The following is a 21,729-nucleotide window of genomic DNA, read 5'->3' on the forward strand; positions in this document are numbered from 1 at the left end:
TTGTTTGTTTGTTACATGACAATGCAACATCTGAGTTGATTTATTTGGCCAATAAATCCATAGACATTATAATACAGCACATCCAGTACATCCATAGCATGGAATGCTAAATGGATTCGGAGGTGGGGAGCACTATTTGATTGATTGACTGAATTTATTATAAACACAGCAAAAAAATAAATGTCCCTTTTTCAGGACCCTGTCTTTCAAAGATAATTCGCAAAAATCCAAATAACTTCACAGATCTTCATTGTAAAGGGTTTAAACATTGTTTCCCATGCTTGTTCAATGAACCATAAACAATTAATGAACATGCACCTGTGGAACGGTCGTTAAGACACTAACAGCTTACAGACGGTAGGCAATTAAGGTCACAGTTATGAAAATTTAGGACACTAAAGAGGCCTTTCTACTGACTCTGAAAAACACCAAAGGAAAGATGCCCAGGGTCCCTGCACATCTGCGTGAACGTGCCTTAGGCATGCTGCAAGGAGGCATGAGGACTGCAGATGTGGCCAGGGCAATAAATTGCAATGTCCGTACTGTGAAACGCGTAAGACAGCGCTACAGGGAGACAGGACGGACAGCTGATCGTCCTCGCAGTGGCAGACCACGTGTAACAACACCTGCCCAGGATCGGTACATCCGAACATCACACCTGTGGGACAGGTACAGGATGGCAACAACAACTGCCCGAGTTACACCAGGAATGCACAATCCCTCCATCAGTGCTCAGACTGTCCGCAATAGGCTGAGAGAGGCTGGACTGAGGGCTTGTAGGCCTGTTGTAAGGCAGGTCCTCACCAGACATCACCGGCAACAACGTCGCCTATGGGCACAAACCCACCGTCGCTGGACCAGACAGGACTGGCAAAAAGTGCTCTTCACTGACGAGTCACGGTTTTGTCTCACCAGGGGTGATGGTCGGATTCGCGTTTATCGTCGAAGGAATGAGCGTTACACTGAGGCCTGTACTCTGGAGCGGGTTTATATTTGGAGGTGGAGGGTCCGTCATGGTCTGGAGCGGTGTGTCACAGCATCATCGGACTGAGCTTGTTGTCATTGCAGGCAATCTCAACGCTGTGCGTTACAGGGAAGACATCCTCCTCCCTCATGTGGTACCCTTCCTGCAGGCTCATCCTGACATGACCCTCCAGCATGACAATAACACCAGCCATACTGCTCGTTCTGTGCGTAATTTCCTGCAAGACAGGAATGTCAGTGTTCTGCCATGGCCAGCGAAGAGCCCGGATCTCAATCCCATTGAGCACGTCTGGGACCTGTTGGATCGGAGGGTGAGGGCTAGGGCCATTCCCCCCAGAAATGTCCGGGAACTTGCAGGTGCCTTGGTGGAAGAATGGGGTAACATCTGGTGCAGTCCATGAGGAGGAGATGCACTGCAGAACTTAATGCAGCTGGTGGACACACCAGATACTGACTGTTCCTTTTGATTTTGACCCCCCCTTTGTTCAGGGACACATTATTAAATTTCTATTAGTCACATGTCTGTGGAACTTGTTCAGTTTATGTCTCAGTTGTTCCCATTATTGTTTTTAACGCGCCATTATAATTGAAGATTTATTTTATTTTAGCATGTGACGTCTAGGGAAATAAAATGTTCATTGGTCAGGTGTAGGCACAGTCGTCCTGGCCCGGCCTTTTCTAGTTATTAGGTTGATGGGTAATGTAGTTCATTACACCATTGTCATTCATCCATTTGTCTCTTTAAAAAAATACAGTTACAGTGTCAGTTCTTGAGGGGAGGCTGGGGTTTTGCTGGAAACGGCTTCACGGAAGGTGGCGGAAGCGGATGATGAAGTGGAATCTGAATATAATGGCGGTAGAATCAAGGAGAATTGTAGTATTGTCCAAAAGAATGGAAACGGAGCAAAGTAGTGTACAGTGATGAGAATGTCCCTTCGTATCTAGTAGGAGTACGATTTGTTAATGAGGAGCAGCTGAGCAGAGCACCAATCTTGAAGAAACCATTTGAGTTATCCAAACTGGTGGAGAGAGTGCTGGGTAAAGTGAAGGATGTGAGGATCACGAGAGGCGGCTTGTTTTGACTTTTTGTGATTCTGCAGAACAGAAGGAATGTGTGTTGGGTCTTAATCGATTTGATAAGTTTGAAGTGTTGTGTGTGTCGCTTCGGAACATGGCACCCCTTAAGGGTCCCCGAGTGGTGCAGTGGTCTAAGGCACTGCGTCGCAGTGCTAGCTGTGCCACTAGAGATCCTGGTTCGAATCCAGGCTCTGTCGTAGCCGGCCGCGACCGGGAGACCCATGGGGTGGCGCACAATTGGCCCAGCGTCGTCCAGGGTAGGGGAGGGAATGGCCGGCAGGGATGTAGCTCAGTTGGTAGAGCATGGCGTTTGCAACGCCAGTGTTGTGGGTTCGATTCCCACGGGGGGGCCACTATGAAAAAATATATATAAAATAATAATGTATGCACTCACTAACTGTAAGTTGCTCTGGATAAGAGCGTCTGCTAAATGACTAAAATGTAAATGTTAAGGGGGTTATATCTGGTGTTTCGTGGGAAGTTGATTTGGAAGAGATGAAAAATATTCCTGGAATGATTGAAGCACATTGAATGAATCGAATGGGGAAAAAGTGAAGAGTTTATCTGTTCTTTTGTTTTTTGAAATGGAGTCTCTCCCTAATGAAGTGTGGTTAGGGTATATTAACTACAGAGTTAGAGCATTTATCCCAAGACCAATGCAGTGAGGACATTGTAACGCTTTTAGTCATGTATAAAGTGTTTGCAGAAGGGAGAAGCCGAGATGTACAAGAAGTGGAAAATATCATATTATGTGTTATAAAAGTGAAGAAAATGTGACATGTTGTAATTGCGGTGGGAATCATGAGGCCACGTCTTCTGAATGCCCCACAAGGGTAAAAGAGAATCAGGGTTGTACAGAGCATTTCATATGCAGAAGATGTGAAAAGGGTTGAGGGTTTGTATGTTGCACCAGAAGAGTCCATGGTAGTGGATAGGCCTTCACTGCTGGCTGCAGGGGTTGTCTTACACAAAGAGGATCCTGACATTTTAAAGGTTAAAAAGTTGGACTTTGTGGCCTTTATCGCAATGGTGATAAATGGCACTGCCAAGGTGGAGAAAAGATCTAGGAAGATTGAAATCATTGTGATTGCGGCAGAGCGGTTCCTGGGGCTGAAAGATTTCACAGCAAAGGAGTTACATGGAATATTAGCAAAAGCCGTACCACCTTCTCAGGCCCTAGAGCCTGAGAAGGGAGATATGGAGAAATAAAAGGATGAAGTGGGAATTTTGTTTGTTTTTGCAATGTACTATTTTAATTAAGGTGGATTGTTAGAATCACTATTAAGTATGGATTTATTTATTTAAATTTTATTTTTGGTTTCAAATCGTCCAGTTGGTGGCGGCAATACAACTTTTGGATGTAGTCTGCCATAAAACCCACAGACGAAGAAGAAGAAGAAGAAGAAGAAGAAGAAGATTATTATTCTTGAGTGGCACGCACAATCGAGTGGTGGGGTCCGAAAGAGGGGATCGTTTGAAGGGAAACCAAGGTTGATGTTCGTGGTGGGAATAGCGGGATCTTGGGTATGTAAATAGTGATTTTCATTATATGTGCTACTGTTGTGGACGTTTAACTTGCATGCGTAAACGTACCGTTTGTGTCAAAAGCTAACTAGCATAAAATAGCTTGGGGGTGGGGGTCAAAACTAGCCAGTCAGGCACCACTAACGTTAGCCCCTCTGTCTTTTGTTCGGTTGTCAGCCCGTAGCCAGCCAGTCAGCTAGCTGACTAACAAGCTACTTGCTTTGGAGAAAGGGGAGAATAATTACCTAGCCAGCATAAACCAGCTGTCTGTCAGTGAATACATTTTACCTAACGTTACTGCCGCGTTAAAGCGGAGGTTGTGTACCAGTAACTTGTTAGTTAGTAGCAGTGTTGACTAGCTAGCTATTTAGCTGTTGGTTAGCTTACGTTAGTTTGTTTCGCTAACTAGCCCATACGCAATATGTTTGCTATGTCGTAAGCTAGCTAGGAGGAACGATTTAATTAGTAGGATAAAATGCATTACCTAGCTAGCTACTGTAGGTAGCTAGTTTACCTGTCACACATGCAGGGTGTACTGCCAACCATTTGAGAATAGCTTTAATTAACTAGTTAGCTAGTGGTTAGCTAACGTTGGCTTGATAGCTGGCTAACACAGCCGGTGTTCTGACAATGATGATGATCTGATCATCCATGCAAGCCACAGTGCAACAATGGATCATAGCTACTCAATTTCAACACCAGTCAGCTAGATAACCCAAAATGTGTTGCTTGCTGCAGGTGGACCTCAAATGAATTAGCCTAGCTAACGATAGAGACCCCTGCCCTGGCCTTACCAAGTCAGATGCTTCAGTGACAGTGGGGTTGATCATTGTGAGACTTGAGAAGAGATATCCAGCTAAATAGGGAAATTGATCAAGCCTAGACAGGAAATATCCTGTCATCAACCTCTCCCTTATCTATTCCCTGTGTAATTGTATCAGGAAACAATGGCCTCTCTCATTTGTCACTGAGATGGGTGCTCAGTATCTCTTCCGCCCCCACATTGTAGAAAATGTACTGTATTACAGTACTACTTGAAAATGAAACTACCCCTTTAACCTAAGTCTTAGTCTATTTTCTAATGTGATCATGGAAAACCAAGAGCTTGTTTTAGTTGGACGTTGCAGTGGGATCATTCTTCGCTCAGACTCACAAGGATTAGAATGAACTAAGGTCGAAACTGCACACTGTGCAAAATGACACCGCTTATAACGTCAGTCAACACATTCATTTTACTAATGAACAATCAGATTTTGTTTTCTTCTGTAGGTTATACTGACAAAGGGTTATTTTGACAAAGAGCATTGGGCCAGTAACCGAAAGGTCTCTTTTCTCCCCCTCTCTTTTCTCCCCTACTCCCCCTCTCATTTCTCCCCTGCTCCCCCTCTCTTTTCTCCCACCTGCTCCCCCTCTATTTTCTCACCTACTCCCCCTCTATTTTCTCACCTGCTCCCCCTCTATTTTCTCACCTACTCCCCCTCAATTTTCTCCCCTCCCCCTCTCTTTTCTCTTCTGCTCCCCCACCTTACATTTGTCCTTTTGTTCAACTCTCTCACTCCCTGCTCTGTGGTAAAGACAGCTGCTGGTTGCAGGCATCGAGTGGCGTAACAGAAGCAGTGTGCCATCCCCCTGTCCTCCTACCCATGTCTGTCCTCCCAGCCTGTTAGTGTCCCCTCATTGTCTGCCTTGTCCAGCCTAAAGACCTCCTCTCCCTCATGCTTTGGACAAAGCCAGCACACTGCCAGCCCAATGACTGCCTGGATCGTCTTGCCTGTCAGCCTCTCTGCCTTCTCCATCACAGGAATATGGATAGTGTGAGTTCTCAAATACTAGGCTCCAGTTACATTTGACCTCCATACTAAGGGTGTATTACAAAGTGATTGACAGAGAAACATTGATAGATCCGGTTTCTTGGACACAGATTAAGCCAAGTCCTGGACTTTAAAAAGCATGCTTAATGGAAAATCTCAATCTTTAGTCCAGGACTAGGCTTAATGTATGTCCAGGAAACCAGCCCATAATGTTGTGATTTTAAATCATTGATGTGTTTGTTTTCCCCCACAGCTACGCCATGGCTGTGATGAACCATCACGTTTGTCCTGTGGAGAACTGGTGAGTGATGCTTCAGTGAGAGTTTCTTTTAAAACATTGTGGGAGTAAAGAAGACCCAGTTTTGTCTTTGGATTTATAGCCTACATTGACGTGATACTACAGAATATCATCTGCTTGACTGAACAAAAAAGGGCTAATTCCCTCCCAAAATGGTGTATCTTGTGTGCAGGTCCTACAATGTGACATGTACAGAGGAGATGCCCAGGCCAGGCTTCCCCAAGACGTGCTGCACCATGCAGGACATCCCCCTCATCAGGTCTCACATTCCTTCTCTCTCGCCTTTCATGCTGACCACACCTGCCGCGTTGTGTGCGCGAGCGTTGCAAAATAAATGTACACATGCATGTTATTCAATCATTTCATCCAAACTGCTCGCGCGCGTCAGCGTAGCTAGGCGCTAGAATAGAACTTGCTTCTATTTGTGACGCTTGACGCACTGCAAGTCCCGCATCTCCCATCTCCTCATTGGTTTTTAGGAGCATATACACACGTGGGTGATTGAAAGATGAACAAGGTCCACACTCCAGTCCAGTTGGTTGCAGTAATGCATCTTAAAGTTGGTTGCCAACCTAGAAACTAACTAGGTTTCCCCTTTTATCTGTGGATTAATTGTCGGGAGTAAAGAACACACGATTTTGTGTGACTCAAAATGGGTCGATATTCTACAAAGATCCAGCCCAAAAAAAGGACCTAGTACATTTCAGGTAAAATAACAACCCAATGTTTATATCCCAGGACAAATTAGCTAGCAACAGCAAGCTAGCTAGCTAAATGTCAAATTAATATAGTTGGTTCAGAGTTCATTTAGAAATTTCAGCCTGTGTGTCCTGATCGCGTCTGGTGGGGTTAGACAAACTCAACATGCGCACGATGACGCACGCACGTGCGGTCAGTGTTGACCAATGTTTGACTTGTTTTCAAATTCTTTGTGGGTCTGTGTGATCTGTGGGAATTATGTATCTCTAATGTGGTCATACATTTGGCAGGAGGTTAGGAAGTGCAGCTCAGTGTCCACCTCATTTTGTGGTCAGTGGACTCTAAAGAGCCAGGTCTGCCTATGGTGGCTTCTCTCAATAGCAAGGCTATGCTCACTGAGTCTGTACATAGTCAAGGATTTTCTTAATTCTGTGTCAGTCAGTGTTCAGGTATTTTGCTACTGTGTATTCTCTGTTTACAGCCAAATAGCATTCTAGTTTGCTCAGTTTTTTGGTTAATTCTTCTAGTTTTCTTTTAGCGTTCTCATAATTTGGTTGGGTCTAATTGTCTTGCTGTCCTGGAGCTCTGTGGGGTCTGTTTGTGTTTTTGAACAGAGCCCCAGAATCAGCTGGCTGAGGGGACTCTTCTCTACGTTAATCTCTCTGTAGGTGATGGCTTTGTCATGGAATGTGTGAGCGTTGCTTCCTTTTAGATGGTTGTAGAATTTAAGATATATTTTCTGGATTTTGATAACTAGCAGGTAAAGTCCTATTTCTGCTCTGCATGCATTGTTTGCGTTGTACACATTTATATTTTTGCAGAATTCTGCATGCAGAGTCTCAATTGGGTGTTTGTCCCATTTTGTGAATTCTTGGTTGGTGAGTGGACCCCAGACCTCACAACCATAGAAAGCAATGGGTTCTGTAACTGATTCAAATATTTTTAGCCAGTTCCTAATTGGTACTTTGTTGAAGCACCTTTGGCAGCGATTACAGCCTTGAGTCTTCTTGGGTATGACACTACAACCTTGGCACACCTGGATTTGGGGAGTTTCTCCCATTCTTCCCTGCAGATCCTCTCAAGCTCTGTCAGGTTGGATGGGGAGCGTCGCTGCACAGCTATTTTCAGGTCTCTCCAGAGATGTTCGATCGGGTTCAAGTCCGGGCTCTGGCTGGGCCTCTCAAGGACATTCAGAGACTTGTCCCGAAGCCACTCCTGCGTGGATTTCATCAAGGATCTCTCTGTACTTTGCTCCGTTCAACTTTCCCTCGATCCTGACTAGTCTCCCTGTCCCTGCCGCTGAAAAAGATCCCCACAGCATGATGCTGCCACCACCATGCTTCACTGTAGGGATGGTGCCAGGTTTCCTCCAGATGTGACGCTTGGCATTCAGGCCAAAGAGTTCAATCTTGGTTTTATCTGACCAGAGAATCTTGTTTCTCATGAGCTGAGTCCTTTAGGTGCCTTTTGGCAAACTCCAAGAGGGCTGTCATGTGCCTTTTTACTGAGGAGTGGCTTCCGTCTGGCCACTACCATAAAGGCCTGGTTGGTGGAGTGCTGCAGAGATGGTTGTCCTTCTGGAAGGTTCTCCTATCTCCACAGAGGAACTCTGGAGCTCTGTTAGTGACCATCGGGTTCTTGGTCACATCCCTGACCAAGGCCTTTCTCTCCTGATTGCTCAGTTTGGCCGGGCGGGCCAGCTCTAGGAAGAGTGTTGGTGGTTCCAAACTTCTTCCATTTTAAGAATGATGGAGGCCACTGTGTTCTTGGAGATCTTCAATCCTGCAGAAATGTTTTGGTACCCTTCCCCAGATCTGTGCCTCGGCACAATCCTGTCTCTTAGCTCTACAGACAATTCCTTCGACCTCATGGCATGTCCAATCAATTGAATTTACTACAGGTGGACTCCAATCAAGTTGTAGAAACATCTTAAGGATGATCAATGGAAACAGGATGCACCTGAGCTCAATTTCAAGTCACATAGCAAAGGGTCTGAATACTTATGTAAATATGGTAATACTGTTTCATTTTTTTATAAATTAGCAAAGAATTCAAAACCTGTTTTCGCTTTGTCATTATGGGGTATTGTGTGTAGATTGAGAAAAAATAAATATTTAATCAATTTTAGAATAAGGCTGTAACGTAACAAAATGTGGGGAAAGGGTCTGAGTACTTTCCGAATACGCTGTATACACTGAGTGTACAAAACATTAGGAACACCTGCTCTTCCCATGACAGACTGACCAGGTGAATCCAAGGGAAAGCTATGATCCATCACTAATGTAACTTGTTAAATACACTTCAATCAGTGTTGATCAGTGGCGGTCGGTGACGTTTAAGATGAGGGAGGACGATTCTTTTTTTTATGAGCATGGCCTTATTTCCATTTACTACATATTGGATGACTCATTCATATTCCATTCACCCAGCTCAATATAACATCGATAGGTTTAAGCTACTACATGATACTCAAATTTTCGCTATACCTATCATGAGGTTGCTACAACCTAGTCTATGAAAAGTTTACAACGTAAGTGTACAGGTTGAGAGAGAAATTTGAGTAATCGAGGTGACAGACAGTGACACATTCAATACCGCCCTGCACACTCTTGCCTGAATCTAGCTGATCTAGGGTGTAATCATTAGTCCAAAAGTTGCAAATGAGAGTTTCTATTGGACAAATTCAGATATGTTTATCCCCGTTTTTGTTACTTTGTTAAAAACTGTTCAACTATTGTCTTTCTCTTTGAGTCATTTTATGCATTGCAGTGCAAGCTAGCTGTAGCTTATACTTTCAGTACTACATTCGTTGTCTGATCCTTTGATTAAGTGGACATCATTTCATGCTGCAAGATCTCTGATGGGTTGGAGGACATCCTCTGGAAGTTGTCATAAGTACTGTGTAAGTCTTTGGAAGGGGGTGAGAACCATGAGCCTTCTAGGTTTTGTATTTAAGTCAATGTACCGATAGGAGGACGGAAACTAGCTGTCCTCTGGCTACACCATGGTGCTACCCTACAGAGTGCTGTTGAGGTTACTGTAGACCTTCATTGCAAAACAGTGTGTTTTAATCAGTTATTTGGTGACGTGAATATATTTAGTATAGTTTTATCCAAAAAGGATAACTTCTTTTAATGTTTCACTATTTACATTTTTCTGAAATTCACTAAGGAGGAAGGTCCTCCCCTTCCTCCTCTGAGGAGCCTCCACTGGTGTAGATGAAGGGTTGGAGGTGGGTTAAATAAAGATTTTTAAGGCTTGAAACAATTGAGACATGGATTGTGTATGTGTGCCATTCAGAGAGTGAATGGGCAAGACAAAATATTTAAGTGCCATTGAACAGGGTATGGTAGTAGGTGCCAGGTGCACCGGTTTGTGTCAAGAACTGCAATGCTGCTGGGTTTTTCACGCTCAGCAGTTTCCTGTGTGTGTCAAGAATGGTCCACCACCCAAAGGACATCCAGCCAACTTGACACAACTGTGGGAAGCAGTGGAGTCAACATGGGCCAGTATCCCTGTGGAACACTTTCGACACCTTGTAGTTCTTGCCCCGACGAATTGAGGCTGTTCTGAGGTCAAAAGGGGGTGCAACTCAATGTTAGGAAGGTGTTCCTAATGTTTTGTACACTCTGTGTATGTTGAGGGTGGGACTCAAGCTGCATCCCTGTCTCACCCCACGGCCCTGAAGAAAGAAATCTGTGTTTTTATTGCCAATTTTAACTGCACACTTGTTGTTTGTGTACATTGATTTTATAATGCCATATGCTTTTCCCCCAACACCGCTTTCCATCAATTTCGATAGCAGACCCTCATGCCAAATTGAGTCCAAAGCTTTTTTGAAATCAACAAAGCATGAGAAGACTTTGATTTTGTTTGTTTGTCAACAAGGGTCTCTCTCGCTCTTTCTCTCTCTCATTCGCTCTCTAGTGATACATACATCTACAAAGTCTTAGCCTTGTAACCAGACCAGAAGAGAAATAGTTACAACCTTATAATAAACCAGTGTCATGCATGCCTTTTCATAATATAAGCCTAGTCAACTAGTGAGTGCATTACTTATGTGTTTTGGGTGACATGTTGTTTCCTCCCCCCTCCCTCTTGTGTCTCCTACAGTAAGTGTGGCTCCTTCCCCCCTGAGAGCTGTCTGTTCAGTCTGATCGGGAACGTTGGAGCCTTCATGGGTAAGAAGAGTCTCTTCTCCATCCCAAATGGCACACTATTCACTATTTAGCGCGCTATTTTTGACCAGGACCCATAGGTCTCTGTTCAAAAGTAGTGCACTATGTAGGGAATAATAGGGTGTCATTTGGGATGCAGCCCTCTTCTGTCATCACTCCACAGCCACTCACTCACACTGACAATAAGCTGTGCCCTCTGTATCATTCATCAGTGATATCTTGGAGGTTAAAGGAAAAATCCACCCAAAACCACTCATTACTTTAATTTACAGTGTTAAATAACACTAATATGTGAGTTTTCTTTTTTGGTGAACAAATGTTTCATTTTGCCGTTATAATAAGGTTGGTAGTAACATGGAAAATTGTTGTGGAAATCTGTAGGTGTTCAAGTCAACTACAAAATCCACAATGCAATACTCGCTCTATGGGCTGGCTGGCTGGCTTGCTAGCTAGCTAGCTAGCTAGCTAGCAAACATAGCTACACACAATAAAGCCAAATACAATATCGGCATGTAATGTAGCTAGATAGTGCAGTTTGTTTAGGCAATTTTACAGCTATCAATTTAGGAGTCTACAATCTCACCATGTTCAACCTGCAGATTGATGTGCCTCACAGAGGGAAGTCTAACATTCGCAAAGGCAGATATACTTTTGAGGAGATGGGAAACGTTGCCCATGCTACGTCAATGGGCTGCGCGGTGCATTCTGGGCGATTCTGGGACAAGGAGCGCACTCCTTCAAGGCGTGAATGGGAGTCTATTGGGCGCTAGTTCAAAAACCCCACATTAGCACGAATTTCGTCAACAAGAAGTACAACATTACAAATCTTTTCTCAAATGTGAGATAATTAACTTGCCATCTGGATGGTCTTCAGAGATAGATGGGAGGGGTTGAGGGTAGCTGAAGGATGGGATTAAAAACAAACAAAAGGTAACTATTGTAAAATACATTGTGTGTGTAAAGTGTGTATATATATATATATAAATAAACTGGAAGTAGAAGCCTAAGTGTTATCCATTCGTTTACTCCAATTAGGGGAGGGGTGGTAGGGTTAGGGGGAAAATAATAAAGGAAAATATATAACAAAAATGTATGTACAGTGCATTCGGAAAGAATTGAGACCCCTTGACTTTTTCCACATTTTATTACATTACAGCCTCATTCTAAAATTGATTAAATTGTTGTTTTCCCCTAAAAAAAATCTACACACAATACCCATAATGACAAAGCAAAAACAGGTTTTTAGAAATTTTTGCAAATGTATTAAAAATAAAAAACTGATATCACATTTACATAAATATTCAGACCTTTTACTCAGTACTTTGTTGACACACCTTTGGCAGCGATTTACAGCCTCAAGTCTTTTTGGGTATGACGCTACAAGCTTGGCACACCTGTATTTGGGGAGTTTCTCCCATTCTTCTCTGCAGATCCTCTCAAGCTCTGTCAGGTTGGATGGGGAGCGTTGCTGCACAGCTATTTTCTAGGTCCCTCCAGAAATATTCGATCGGGTTCATGTCCGGGCTCTGGCAGGGCCACTCAAGGACATTCAGAGACTTGTCCCGAAGCCACTCCTGCGTTGTCTTGGCTGTGTGCTTAGGGTTGTTTTCCTGTTGGAAGGTGAAGTTGGAGCAGTGCTCTGGAGCAGTTTTTCATCAAGGATCTCTCTGTACTTTGCTCCGTTGATCTTTCCCTCGACCCTGACTAGTCTCCCAGTCCCTGCCGCTGAAAAACATCCCCACAGCATGATGCTGCCACCACCATGCTTCACCGTAGGGATGGTGCCAGGTTTCCTCCAGACGTGACGCTTGGCATTCAGGCCAAAGAGTTCAATCTTGGTTTCATCAGACCAGAGAATCTTATTTCTCATGGTCTGAGAGTCTTTAGGTGCCTTTTGGCAAACTCCAAGTGGGCTGTCGTGCCTTTTACTGAGGAGTGGCTTCCGTCTGGCCACTCTACCATAAAGGCCTGATTTGTGGAGTGCTGCAGAGATGGTTGTCCTTCTGGAAGGAACTCTGGAGCTCTGTCAGAGTGACCATCGGGTTCTTGGTCAGGTCCCTAACCAAGGCCCTTCTCCCCCGATTGCTCAGTTTGGCCAAGCGGCCAGCTCGAGGAAGAGTGTTGATGGTTCCAAACTTCTTCCATTTAACAATGATGGAGGCCACTGTGTTCTTGGGGACCTTCAATGCTGCAGAAATGTTTTGGTACCCTTCCCCAGATCTGTTCCTCGACACAATCCTGTCTCGGATTTCTACAGACAATTCCTTTGACCTCATGGCTTGGTTTTTGCTCTGACATGCACTGTGGGACCTTAAATAGACAGGTGTGTGCCTTTCCAAATCATGTCCAATCAATTGAATTTACTACAGGTGGACTCAAAACAAGTTGTAGAAATATCTCAAGGATGATCAATGGAAACAGGATGCAACTGAGCTCAATTTCAAGTCTCATAGCAAAGGGCCTGAATACTTATGTAAATAAGGTATTTTTGTTTTATTTTTAATACATTTGCAAAAATGTCTTAACCTGTTTGCCTCATCATTATGGGGTATTGTGTGTTGATTGATGAGGGGAAAAAAACAATTTAATCAATTTTAGAACAAGGCTATAACCGAAGAAAATGTGGAAAAGTCAAGGGGTCTGAATACTTTCCGAAATGATGGAAATGATGCAGACAATTACTTTGATGGAAGCTACAATATGCATGTTTCTCGACATATACACTGACTTTGAGAAGGGATTGCATGACGATTAGCTTAGCAACCGCGTGACGCAGCATGACAACGTGAACACGATTAGTCGACAGTCTGCTGGGTGGGGCGTAATACGTTCCTTCATTGATTGGATTCCTTTATCCTTTCTATTACATTTACATTTACATTTTAGTCATTTAGCAGACGCTCTTATCCAGAGCGACTTACAGGAGCAATTAGGGTTAAGTGCCTTGCTCAAGGGCACATTTACGTCATTTAGCAGACGCTCTTATCCAGAGCGACTTACAAATTGGTGCATTCACCCTATAGCCAGTGGGATAACCACTTTACAATTATTATTATTATTATTATTATTTTTTTTTTTTTGGGGGGGGGGTAGAAGGATTACTTTATCCTATCCCAGGTGTTCCTTAAAGAGGTGGGGTTTCAAATGTCTCCGGAAGGTGGTGAGTGACTCCGCTGTCCTGGCGTCGTGAGGGAGCTTGTTCCACCATTGGGGTGCCAGAGCAGCGAACAGTTTTGACTGGGCTGAGCGGGAACTATGCTTCCGCAGAGGAAGGGGAGCCAGCAGGCCAGAGGTGGATGAACGCAATGCCCTCGTTTGGGTGTAGGGACTGATCAGAGCCTGAAGGTACGGAGGTGCCGTTCCCCTCACTGCTCCATAGGCAAGCACCATGGTCTTGTAACGGATGCAAGCTTCAACTGGAAGCCAGTGGAGTGTGCGGAGGAGGGGGGTGACGTGAGAGAACTTGGGAAGGTTGAACACCAGACGGGCTGCGGCATTCTGGATGAGTTGTAGGGGTTTAATGGCACAGGCAGGGAGCCCAGCCAACAGCGAGTTGCAGTAATCCAGACGGGAGATGACAAGTGCCTGGATTAGGACCTGTGCCGCTTCCTGTGTAAGGCAGGGTCGTACTCTCCGAATGTTGTAGAGCATGAACCTGCAGGATCGGGTCACCGCCTTGATGTTAGCGGAGAACGACAGGGTGTTGTCCAGGGTCACGCCAAGGCTCTTCGCACTCTGGGAGGAGGACACAACGGAGTTGTCAACCGTGATGGCGAGATCATGGAACGGGCAGTCCTTCCCCGGGAGGAAGAGCAGCTCCGTCTTGCCAGGGTTCAGCTTGAGGTGGTGATCCGTCATCCATACTGATATGTCGCTAGACCCTCTGTGAAATTACACGTTTCTCAATGTTGGAATATCGCAAAAATATGATAATTGGCTCATTTGAGAGGTTGGTTGTTTGTGCAACAGTGCAAATAATACTTTTGCTGTGTCATGGTGATAATGATCTGAAGGTGGTGGTTAAATACCTGTAATTATACATTCTATCTGTTTTTTTTGTCATTGGTGTCAAGAATATATCACCTCACAGAATCTCCTTTTCAGTACTGTAGTCATTATCACCAAGACACAGCAAACGGGTGCTGAGTTCATCTGTAAAATGTGAACTTTTATCAAAACAAATATTTTACAGAATTTCCTATATAGGCCTAACTGATCTTATGTGCCTGTCTCAGCCATACAGTGTGTGCCACTAGTCAGCAGTATGTGCAGAAGGGCTTTAAATAGGCTCTGCAATCAATAATGGATGTGGCCTTTCCTCCATTTCCCCCCTCATCATCCATGACCTTCCTCCATGACTTCCTGTTCTGTCTTATTTATTACCACTCACTCTGCTCCCTTTTTTCTGTGCTCCTCTTCATCCCATCTCTCTACCCCCCCCCCCTCTATCCCATCCCTCTCTCCCCTCCCCCTCTCTCACTGCCCCCTCTCTCTTTCTCTCTCTCTCTCACTGCCCCCCCCTCTCTCTCACACTGCCCCCCCACCCTCTCTCTCACACTGCCCCCCCACCCTCTCTCTCACACTGCCCCCCCACCCTCTCTCTCACACTGCCCCCCCACCCTCTCTCTCACACTGCCCCCCCCACCCTCTCTCTCTCTCACTGCCCCCCCACCCTCCCTCTCTCACACTGCCCCCCCACCCTCTCTCTCTCTCACACTGCCCCCCACCCTCTCTCTCTCTCACACTGCCCCCCCACCCTCTCTCTCACACTGCCCCCCCACCCTCTCTCTCACACTGCCCCCCCACCCTCTCTCTCACACTGCCCCCCCACCCTCTCTCTCACACTGCCCCCCCCACCCTCTCTCTCTCTCACTGCCCCCCCACCCTCTCTCTCTCTCTCACTGCCCCCCCACCCTCTCGCCTCCTCTCTCACTGCCCCCCCACCCTCTCTCTCCCTCTCTCTCACTGCCCCCCCACCCTCTCTCTCTCTCTCTCACACTGCCCCCCACCCTCTCTCTCTCACACTGCCCCCCGACCCTCTCTCTCTCACACTGCCCCCCACCCTCTCTCTCTCTCACACTGCCCCCCCACCCTCTCTCTCTCACACTGCCCCCCCACCCTCTCTCTCACACTGCCCCCCCACCCTCTCTCTCACACTGCCCCCCCACCCTCTCTCTCTCACACTGCCCCCCCACCCTCTCTCTCTCACACTGCCCCCCCACCCTCTCTCTCTCTCTCTCTCACTGCCCCCCCACCCTCTCTCTCTCTCTCTCTCTCTCTCACTGCCCCCCCACCCTCTCTCTCTCTCTCTCTCTCTCTCTCACTGCCCCCCCACCCTCTCTCTCTCTCTCTCTCACTGCCCCCCACCCTCTCTATCTCTCACTGCCCCCCACCCTCTCTATCTCTCACTGCCCCCCACCCTCTCTCTCTCTCACTGCCCCCCCACCCTCTCTCTCTCTCTCTCTCACTGCTCCGCCCACGCCCTCTCTCACTGCTCCGCCCACGCCCTCTCTCACTGCTCCCCCCTCTCTCTCACTGCTCCCCCCCCTCTCTCTCATTCATTCATTCATTCATTGCCCCACCCCTTCCCTCCCCGTATCCCTTTCCTCTCTCCAGTGGTGATGGTGTGCCTTCTGCGCTATGCCCAGGTGATTGAGCACAGCCACGGTTGCTGGATTAACACCAACGCTTTGTTGTCTGGCTGCACCAACGCTGTAGGACTGGTCATGGTGGGAAACTTCCAGGTGATTCTCTTCACTCCATTACTTCTCTAGACATACAGTACATCTTGATTCCACATCTCTGCTACCAGTCCCTCTCCAGCTGTGACTGTATTATCCCAATGACTTGATGTCATTTAAACCCCACAATCATTTTTCATTTTAGTCCTTTTAGCAGACACTCTTATCCAGAGCAACTTACAGTTTTGTCAATTATCAAGTGGTGGCTATATTCTCCTGCTGATTCCCTGTGTTGTCTAACGTTTGTCTATAGGTTAAAAACAAGGGGTGGAGGTGGGTGGGTAGGAGTGGGTGTTACAGGCTTTGGTTTTTCTATTTATGTTTTGAGGTTGGAATTTAGCACGTATAGCTCGTTTAGCAAGTAGGGCGCACCTCGTCAGTCAGTATGTGTTACACCTGTGCTGGTTGCCATCTCGTTAGTGGGAAGTTGTTTCACCTGTTTTGGCCCAGGTGCTATTTAGGAGTGGCTTGCCCAGTGCTCCAGGGGCAAGATTTTGGGGAGAGCTACACTTCACGTAAGCTGAGGTGTGATTTTGAAAGAAGCCTGAGTTTTGGTGTTTCCCCTGTTTTTTTTGCTCCATATTCTTTTTACTCCCTATCCTGTGGGTTTTTCTTTTAGTTTGTCTTTTCGGAGGCAAACATAGTGGGCATCCATGGTGGGTGTCTTTTAGAACCCCTTACTAGAGGCTTTGCCAACTTTCAGTGGGCACCCACATGGGTGCATTTTGGAACCCCTTTCTGTTTTGTTTTGGTTGTTAAAGTGATTTTCTTTGTTAGCTCCCTTTGTTGTGAGCGACATTTTGAGTTTGTCTTGTGGGAACGTAACAGTGGGTGGGTTCAGGGGGATGGTCAATGGAATTTGGGTATTCGGAGCGGCTTCACTTGTGTATAAAAATGTATGTTTTCAATCTCAATAACAAAATAGATTCATAACATGTTTCCCCCCTCCTTGGGCAGGTTGACCATGCCAAGTCTCTCCACTACGTTGGCGCGGGCGTGGCGTTCCCTGCGGGTGTGCTCTTCGTGTGCCTGCAGTGTGTTCTCACCTACCGGATGGCCATCACCGCCCTCGACTACTGGATGGCACACGTCCGCGTGGCGCTGGCCGCAGGAGCCCTGGTCTCACTTGTCCTTAGTATCCTTCCTGACTCGCTGGGATTGGTGGAGGGTGGGGGTGGGTTATTAGATATTGGTGACTGATCATTTCCCCATAGCATCATGTAATTTCAATCAAGCACAGTTAATGTGGGATGTGATGTGTAATTTATCTTCTGTAATGAAACCTTGCAATGGCTAGTCTGTAAAACCGCGTAAGCCGTAGTCTAATTCCTGTCAGTGGTCTGTGATGAATATGGCTCTGGGCAAATGTAGTGCACTACATAGGGAATAGAGTGCCATTTGGGACGCATCCATATATTTATTGATGTGGCCTTTCCTCATCCATCGACGGGGCTATTGCGTCTCCTTAACTCTTTCCCCAGGTGGTATCTTCTTCATCCACGAGAGCTTTGTTCTCCAGCACGCGGCAGCCATCTGCGAGTGGGTCTTCACCGTGGACATCCTTGTCTTCTACGGTACCTTCACCTACGAGTTTGGCACAGTCACCAACGACACCATGATGGTCGGCCTGCAGCAGACCTACCACCACTCAGGGGTCATGATGGGCGGCGCGGCCAGGGCTGGGGTCATGTCGCTGGGCATGGGAGCCAAGGGCCTAAAGTCTCCTGGAGGAAGCAGCACATCCACCCATCTCAACTGCACCCCAGAGAGCCTAGCCATGTTGTAGTCTGCGGGGGTCACAGGCGATCACCACACTGCACTGCTGCAGAGGGGAACCACCACACAGGCAGCAGAGGTCAGGGGTCAATGAAAGCATTGGCCAGCCAGAGGGAGGAGACAAGACATTGAAAATCACAAGATATGATTGACACACCGGGTCGGTATTGGGTTTTTGTGTTTTAATAAGCCGTCCGCTTCTCCACATCAGCAGAAAGGATCACTTACACAAATAATACATATCTGGGATGGTGAGGGGCTGTGAATGTTTCCAAGATGGCTGCTGGCACACTGGCCTCTCTGCACACTGACATGATGATACCTTATTTCTTTCTTAAAGATCAGTGTTGTTCGACCGGTCACTGAGGCTTTTGCCATGTCGGGATGGCAGACACAAAATGTTTATTTTATATGCCAACAGTTGTTGTTTTTTTGCCACATTTTACAGACTTCCTCTACCTGGCCATGGTTTGTGGTGTGGCCCAGTCGGCCTGGTCTCTCATGCCATTCAACTCTGCACGCTACAATTTGAATGAGAGAGTAGAGTGCGTCGTTGGATTGATCAGACTTGGTTTGAGTTTTTTCTTTTGCGTATACTCTGCCAATGTTAAAGCATCGTAATAGAAAATATTGAATGTTTGAGAAGTGGAACTATAGATAGTATACCGTTATGTACATGAGAAGTCAGCCTGGCCTCAGAGCAATACGAAATATACTTTACGTATTTCTGAGCACCTCCAAGACGTATGATACCTACTAATGGTCTAGTTACTTGAGACAGAAACTAAAGTAGGGAGGATGGGTGGGCGTAATCCGCGACAGTCTAGCAATCCAAAGGTTGCATGTTCAAGACGCGTCAGGGACAACTGTAGCATTTTAGCTAACCCTTATTGTAAACGTAACCCAATTCACCTAACCTGCTATGTAAATCCACCCAACTTATGTCATTAGTTCCCCTAACTGCCAACGTTAATTCTCTGTTATGGTGCAACAAGCAAACTGGTCTCCGATAAAGATGTATGATACGTCATGTCTTCCAATTCGTATGCTATTGCATGACCGGGTAAGACGTATGATATTATACGTCCTCTAATTCATATCATATTGTACGACTGCTATTCCATTCATAATGTAGCTTAACATAATTGTTGTCACAGATTTATGTACAGAATAATACGAATAGCCCTGAGACCAAGTTGGACAGGTTGTAGGCACATGCCTTTTTATTGATCAATCAAGTATAAATGAACTGTAGAAGGATTTGTGAAACAAGAACATTTACACATTTTGTGCCCAAGACCTCTAATAGCTGCCTCAAAAGGGCAAGCGATATGAATGAATTGATTTCTTATTGTTTAAAATGATATCACTATGTTTAGTAATTATATTAGTTATTCCTTAGATGGCATTTTACAGATGTACTGTTTTCAATATTTGTTTGGTGCAGTAATGGCCATTTCATCCGCCAAAGTGAAGTGCCCCGGAGTAGTGGAGTTCTCCATTTAGCGAGGTGTTTGAGACCTTGCTTTGAATAGTTAACACATTGCTCTTTGTTTCTGATCTGGAGTTTTAGCTATAGTACAACATATACGATAGGCTACAATCACAGGAGGTTGGTGGCACCTTAATTGGGGAGGATGGGCTCGTGGTAATGGCTGGAGTAGAATAGTATCAAACACATGGTTTCCATGGTTTCCAGGTGTTTGATGCCATTCCTTTCGCTCCGTTCCAGACATTATTATGAGCCGTACTCCCCTCCGCAGCCTCCACTGGCTACAATCCATTTTAAAAGGTGCAAATATGACTAACTGAACAATATCTGTCTTATTTGGAAAAATATATAGGGGTATCTACTATTTCAAGTTAAACTTTATTTGTCACATGCTTTGTAAACAACAGGTGTAGACTAACAGTGAAATGCTCACTTATGGGCCCTTCCCAACAATGTAGAGATAAAGAAAATGGATGGATTCCAGGCTGGTTCCTTGGAAGCCTGATTTGGATACTGTGGGCAATACAATCTCTGTAACAGACTTCTCAAAGCCTGTTATTAATGTGCTGAGATCCTGTACATGTTGAGAGCAGGGCTTGTATTTATAGAGTGCCTCAGAGTAGGAGTGCTGATCTAGGATCAGGTTCCCTTGTCCATATAACCTTATTCATTATGATCTCAGTGATCCTAGATCAACACTCCTACTCTGAGAGGCTTTATGAATACAGGCCCAGTTTTATCGATGGTAGGGACTAAAAAGGATATCATTTGGAGTTGAGATGCTGCATACATGTACTGAATGGGCGATGTTGTTAGACTGAAATAGATTATATGTAGACCAATGAATGACTTATTCAATTGTATTTCTCATTGCCAAACATCTATAAGTGTAATGAGTTGAAATGGTTCAGAATAAACCTCAACTTTGACTGAATACCTACCAAATATGCCCTAGGTGAGATAGTCACCAGGAAAAAGTATTTCTGTAATCAACCAGCACCACCTTGAGGCCAATGATTGTCTCTGTAGGGAGAAATCAAATGAAAGTCAGCAGTTTGTATAATATAATTCTCTCTCTCTCTATATGCCAATGTATTTCCTGAAATAAAAAAAATACATTTTGGGGGGAAGGGGGTAGGCCCCTATAACATTAGTGATCTATGACCTTATCACTAACCCAGTATTCTCTGTTGGGCCATTGTGTTCCTGGTATATTTTCAACTGTACAATACAATCACTGGATGGTGTTTCAGCCAACAACACTATTTTAAACGTTTGATTGTTTTCTTCATGTCAGCTACCTCTGTGATTGTGAGTGGACTTGATGTTGTTCCAAGGCAGATGCTGAGCAGATGCGTAGATTATATTTCCTATTCTTACCAAAAAAGATAGGAATTTGATGGGTTGGCAATGTTGCTATAAAACAGCCAGGCCACACAGAAGCATACTGGTAGTTTCTGATATAAAGATTCTGTAGCTCCTATGTAAGTTCACTCTGTTTGATACTTTTGGCTTTTTTCCCCCTCATCCTTTTTTCAAATATTTGATTTCAAACAGTGTTATTTTCTGCTGTATTTCACCATACTGTAACTTAGTATCAAGGTTAGGCTTGAACCGGCAGCTTTGATGAAAATGTACCTACACGGGATTAGAACTATTCTGTGGAAACATTTCTCTCTTTACAGTGGACAAGACCAAAACATGATGAAATGGCATTTATGTACTTATGATAGTTTTTTTTCTCCAATTCCTGCACTTATTTAAAAACTTTTAGCTCTGCGTTTTGTGTTAAGGAGAATACCAATTCCAGTTGCAGAAGACGTTAAACAATGTCTGGAACTCTGAATAACAGCAATGCAGATCAAATGTCTTGAAAGATGTAATAGTTTTCAAAGATTATAAAATGACTATGTAAAACATGTATTTTACTAAATTCTTCTCTATAATGGAAGGTATGGGAGGAAAGTCCATTACACCCCCACCCCCCCCCCCCCCAAAAAAAAAGAGCAAACAAAGCATTACAGATAATCTTTTTCTTTTATAAATTACTTCTGTAAAGGTGTATGCTTATCTATCATTAACCTATTTTATTTTGTCAGATTTATATTAAAATATGAAATAAAATTGATGAATTATAAGCTAATTCTTT

At 45.0% G+C, this 21,729-nt stretch overlaps 1 protein-coding gene across 2 annotated transcripts; it reads left to right on the top strand.

Annotated features, from left to right (window-relative positions):
- Positions 1 to 3,492: 3,492 nt before the first annotated feature.
- LOC311144824 (transmembrane protein 150A-like) lies at positions 3,493 to 20,845 on the top strand. Of its 2 annotated transcripts, none has more exons than XM_084180970.1 (8): positions 3,493 to 3,585; positions 5,161 to 5,399; positions 5,650 to 5,697; positions 5,867 to 5,953; positions 10,507 to 10,574; positions 16,188 to 16,315; positions 17,270 to 17,447; positions 17,794 to 20,845. In XM_084180970.1, exons 2-8 carry the CDS (start codon positions 5,335 to 5,337, stop codon positions 18,096 to 18,098), a joined length of 879 nt encoding a protein of 292 aa, XP_084037096.1. In that variant the 5' UTR covers positions 3,493 to 3,585; positions 5,161 to 5,334; the 3' UTR covers positions 18,099 to 20,845. The 2 variants fall into 2 exon arrangements, with proteins under 2 accessions (XP_084037096.1, XP_084037097.1); XM_084180971.1 differs by having other exon boundaries at positions 5,165 to 5,399.
- Positions 20,846 to 21,729: the final 884 nt, after the last annotated feature.

The sequence above is a fragment of the Coregonus lavaretus genome, assembly GCF_964263955.1.
Source record: "Coregonus lavaretus genome assembly, chromosome: 17".
In the NCBI taxonomy this organism is placed as follows: domain Eukaryota; kingdom Metazoa; phylum Chordata; class Actinopteri; order Salmoniformes; family Salmonidae; genus Coregonus; species Coregonus lavaretus.

Excerpts from the sequence above, each read along its gene's own strand:
- LOC311144824 (XM_084180970.1), top strand. The coding sequence starts at position 5,335 with ATGACTGCCTGGATCGTCTTGCCTGTCAGCCTCTCTGCCTTCTCCATC. Across the intron at positions 5,400-5,649 it reads ATCACAGGAATATGGATAGT|CTACGCCATGGCTGTGATGA; the intron begins GTGAGTTCTCAA and ends TTTCCCCCACAG. Across the intron at positions 17,448-17,793 it reads CCTGGTCTCACTTGTCCTTA|GTGGTATCTTCTTCATCCAC; the intron begins GTATCCTTCCTG and ends CTCTTTCCCCAG.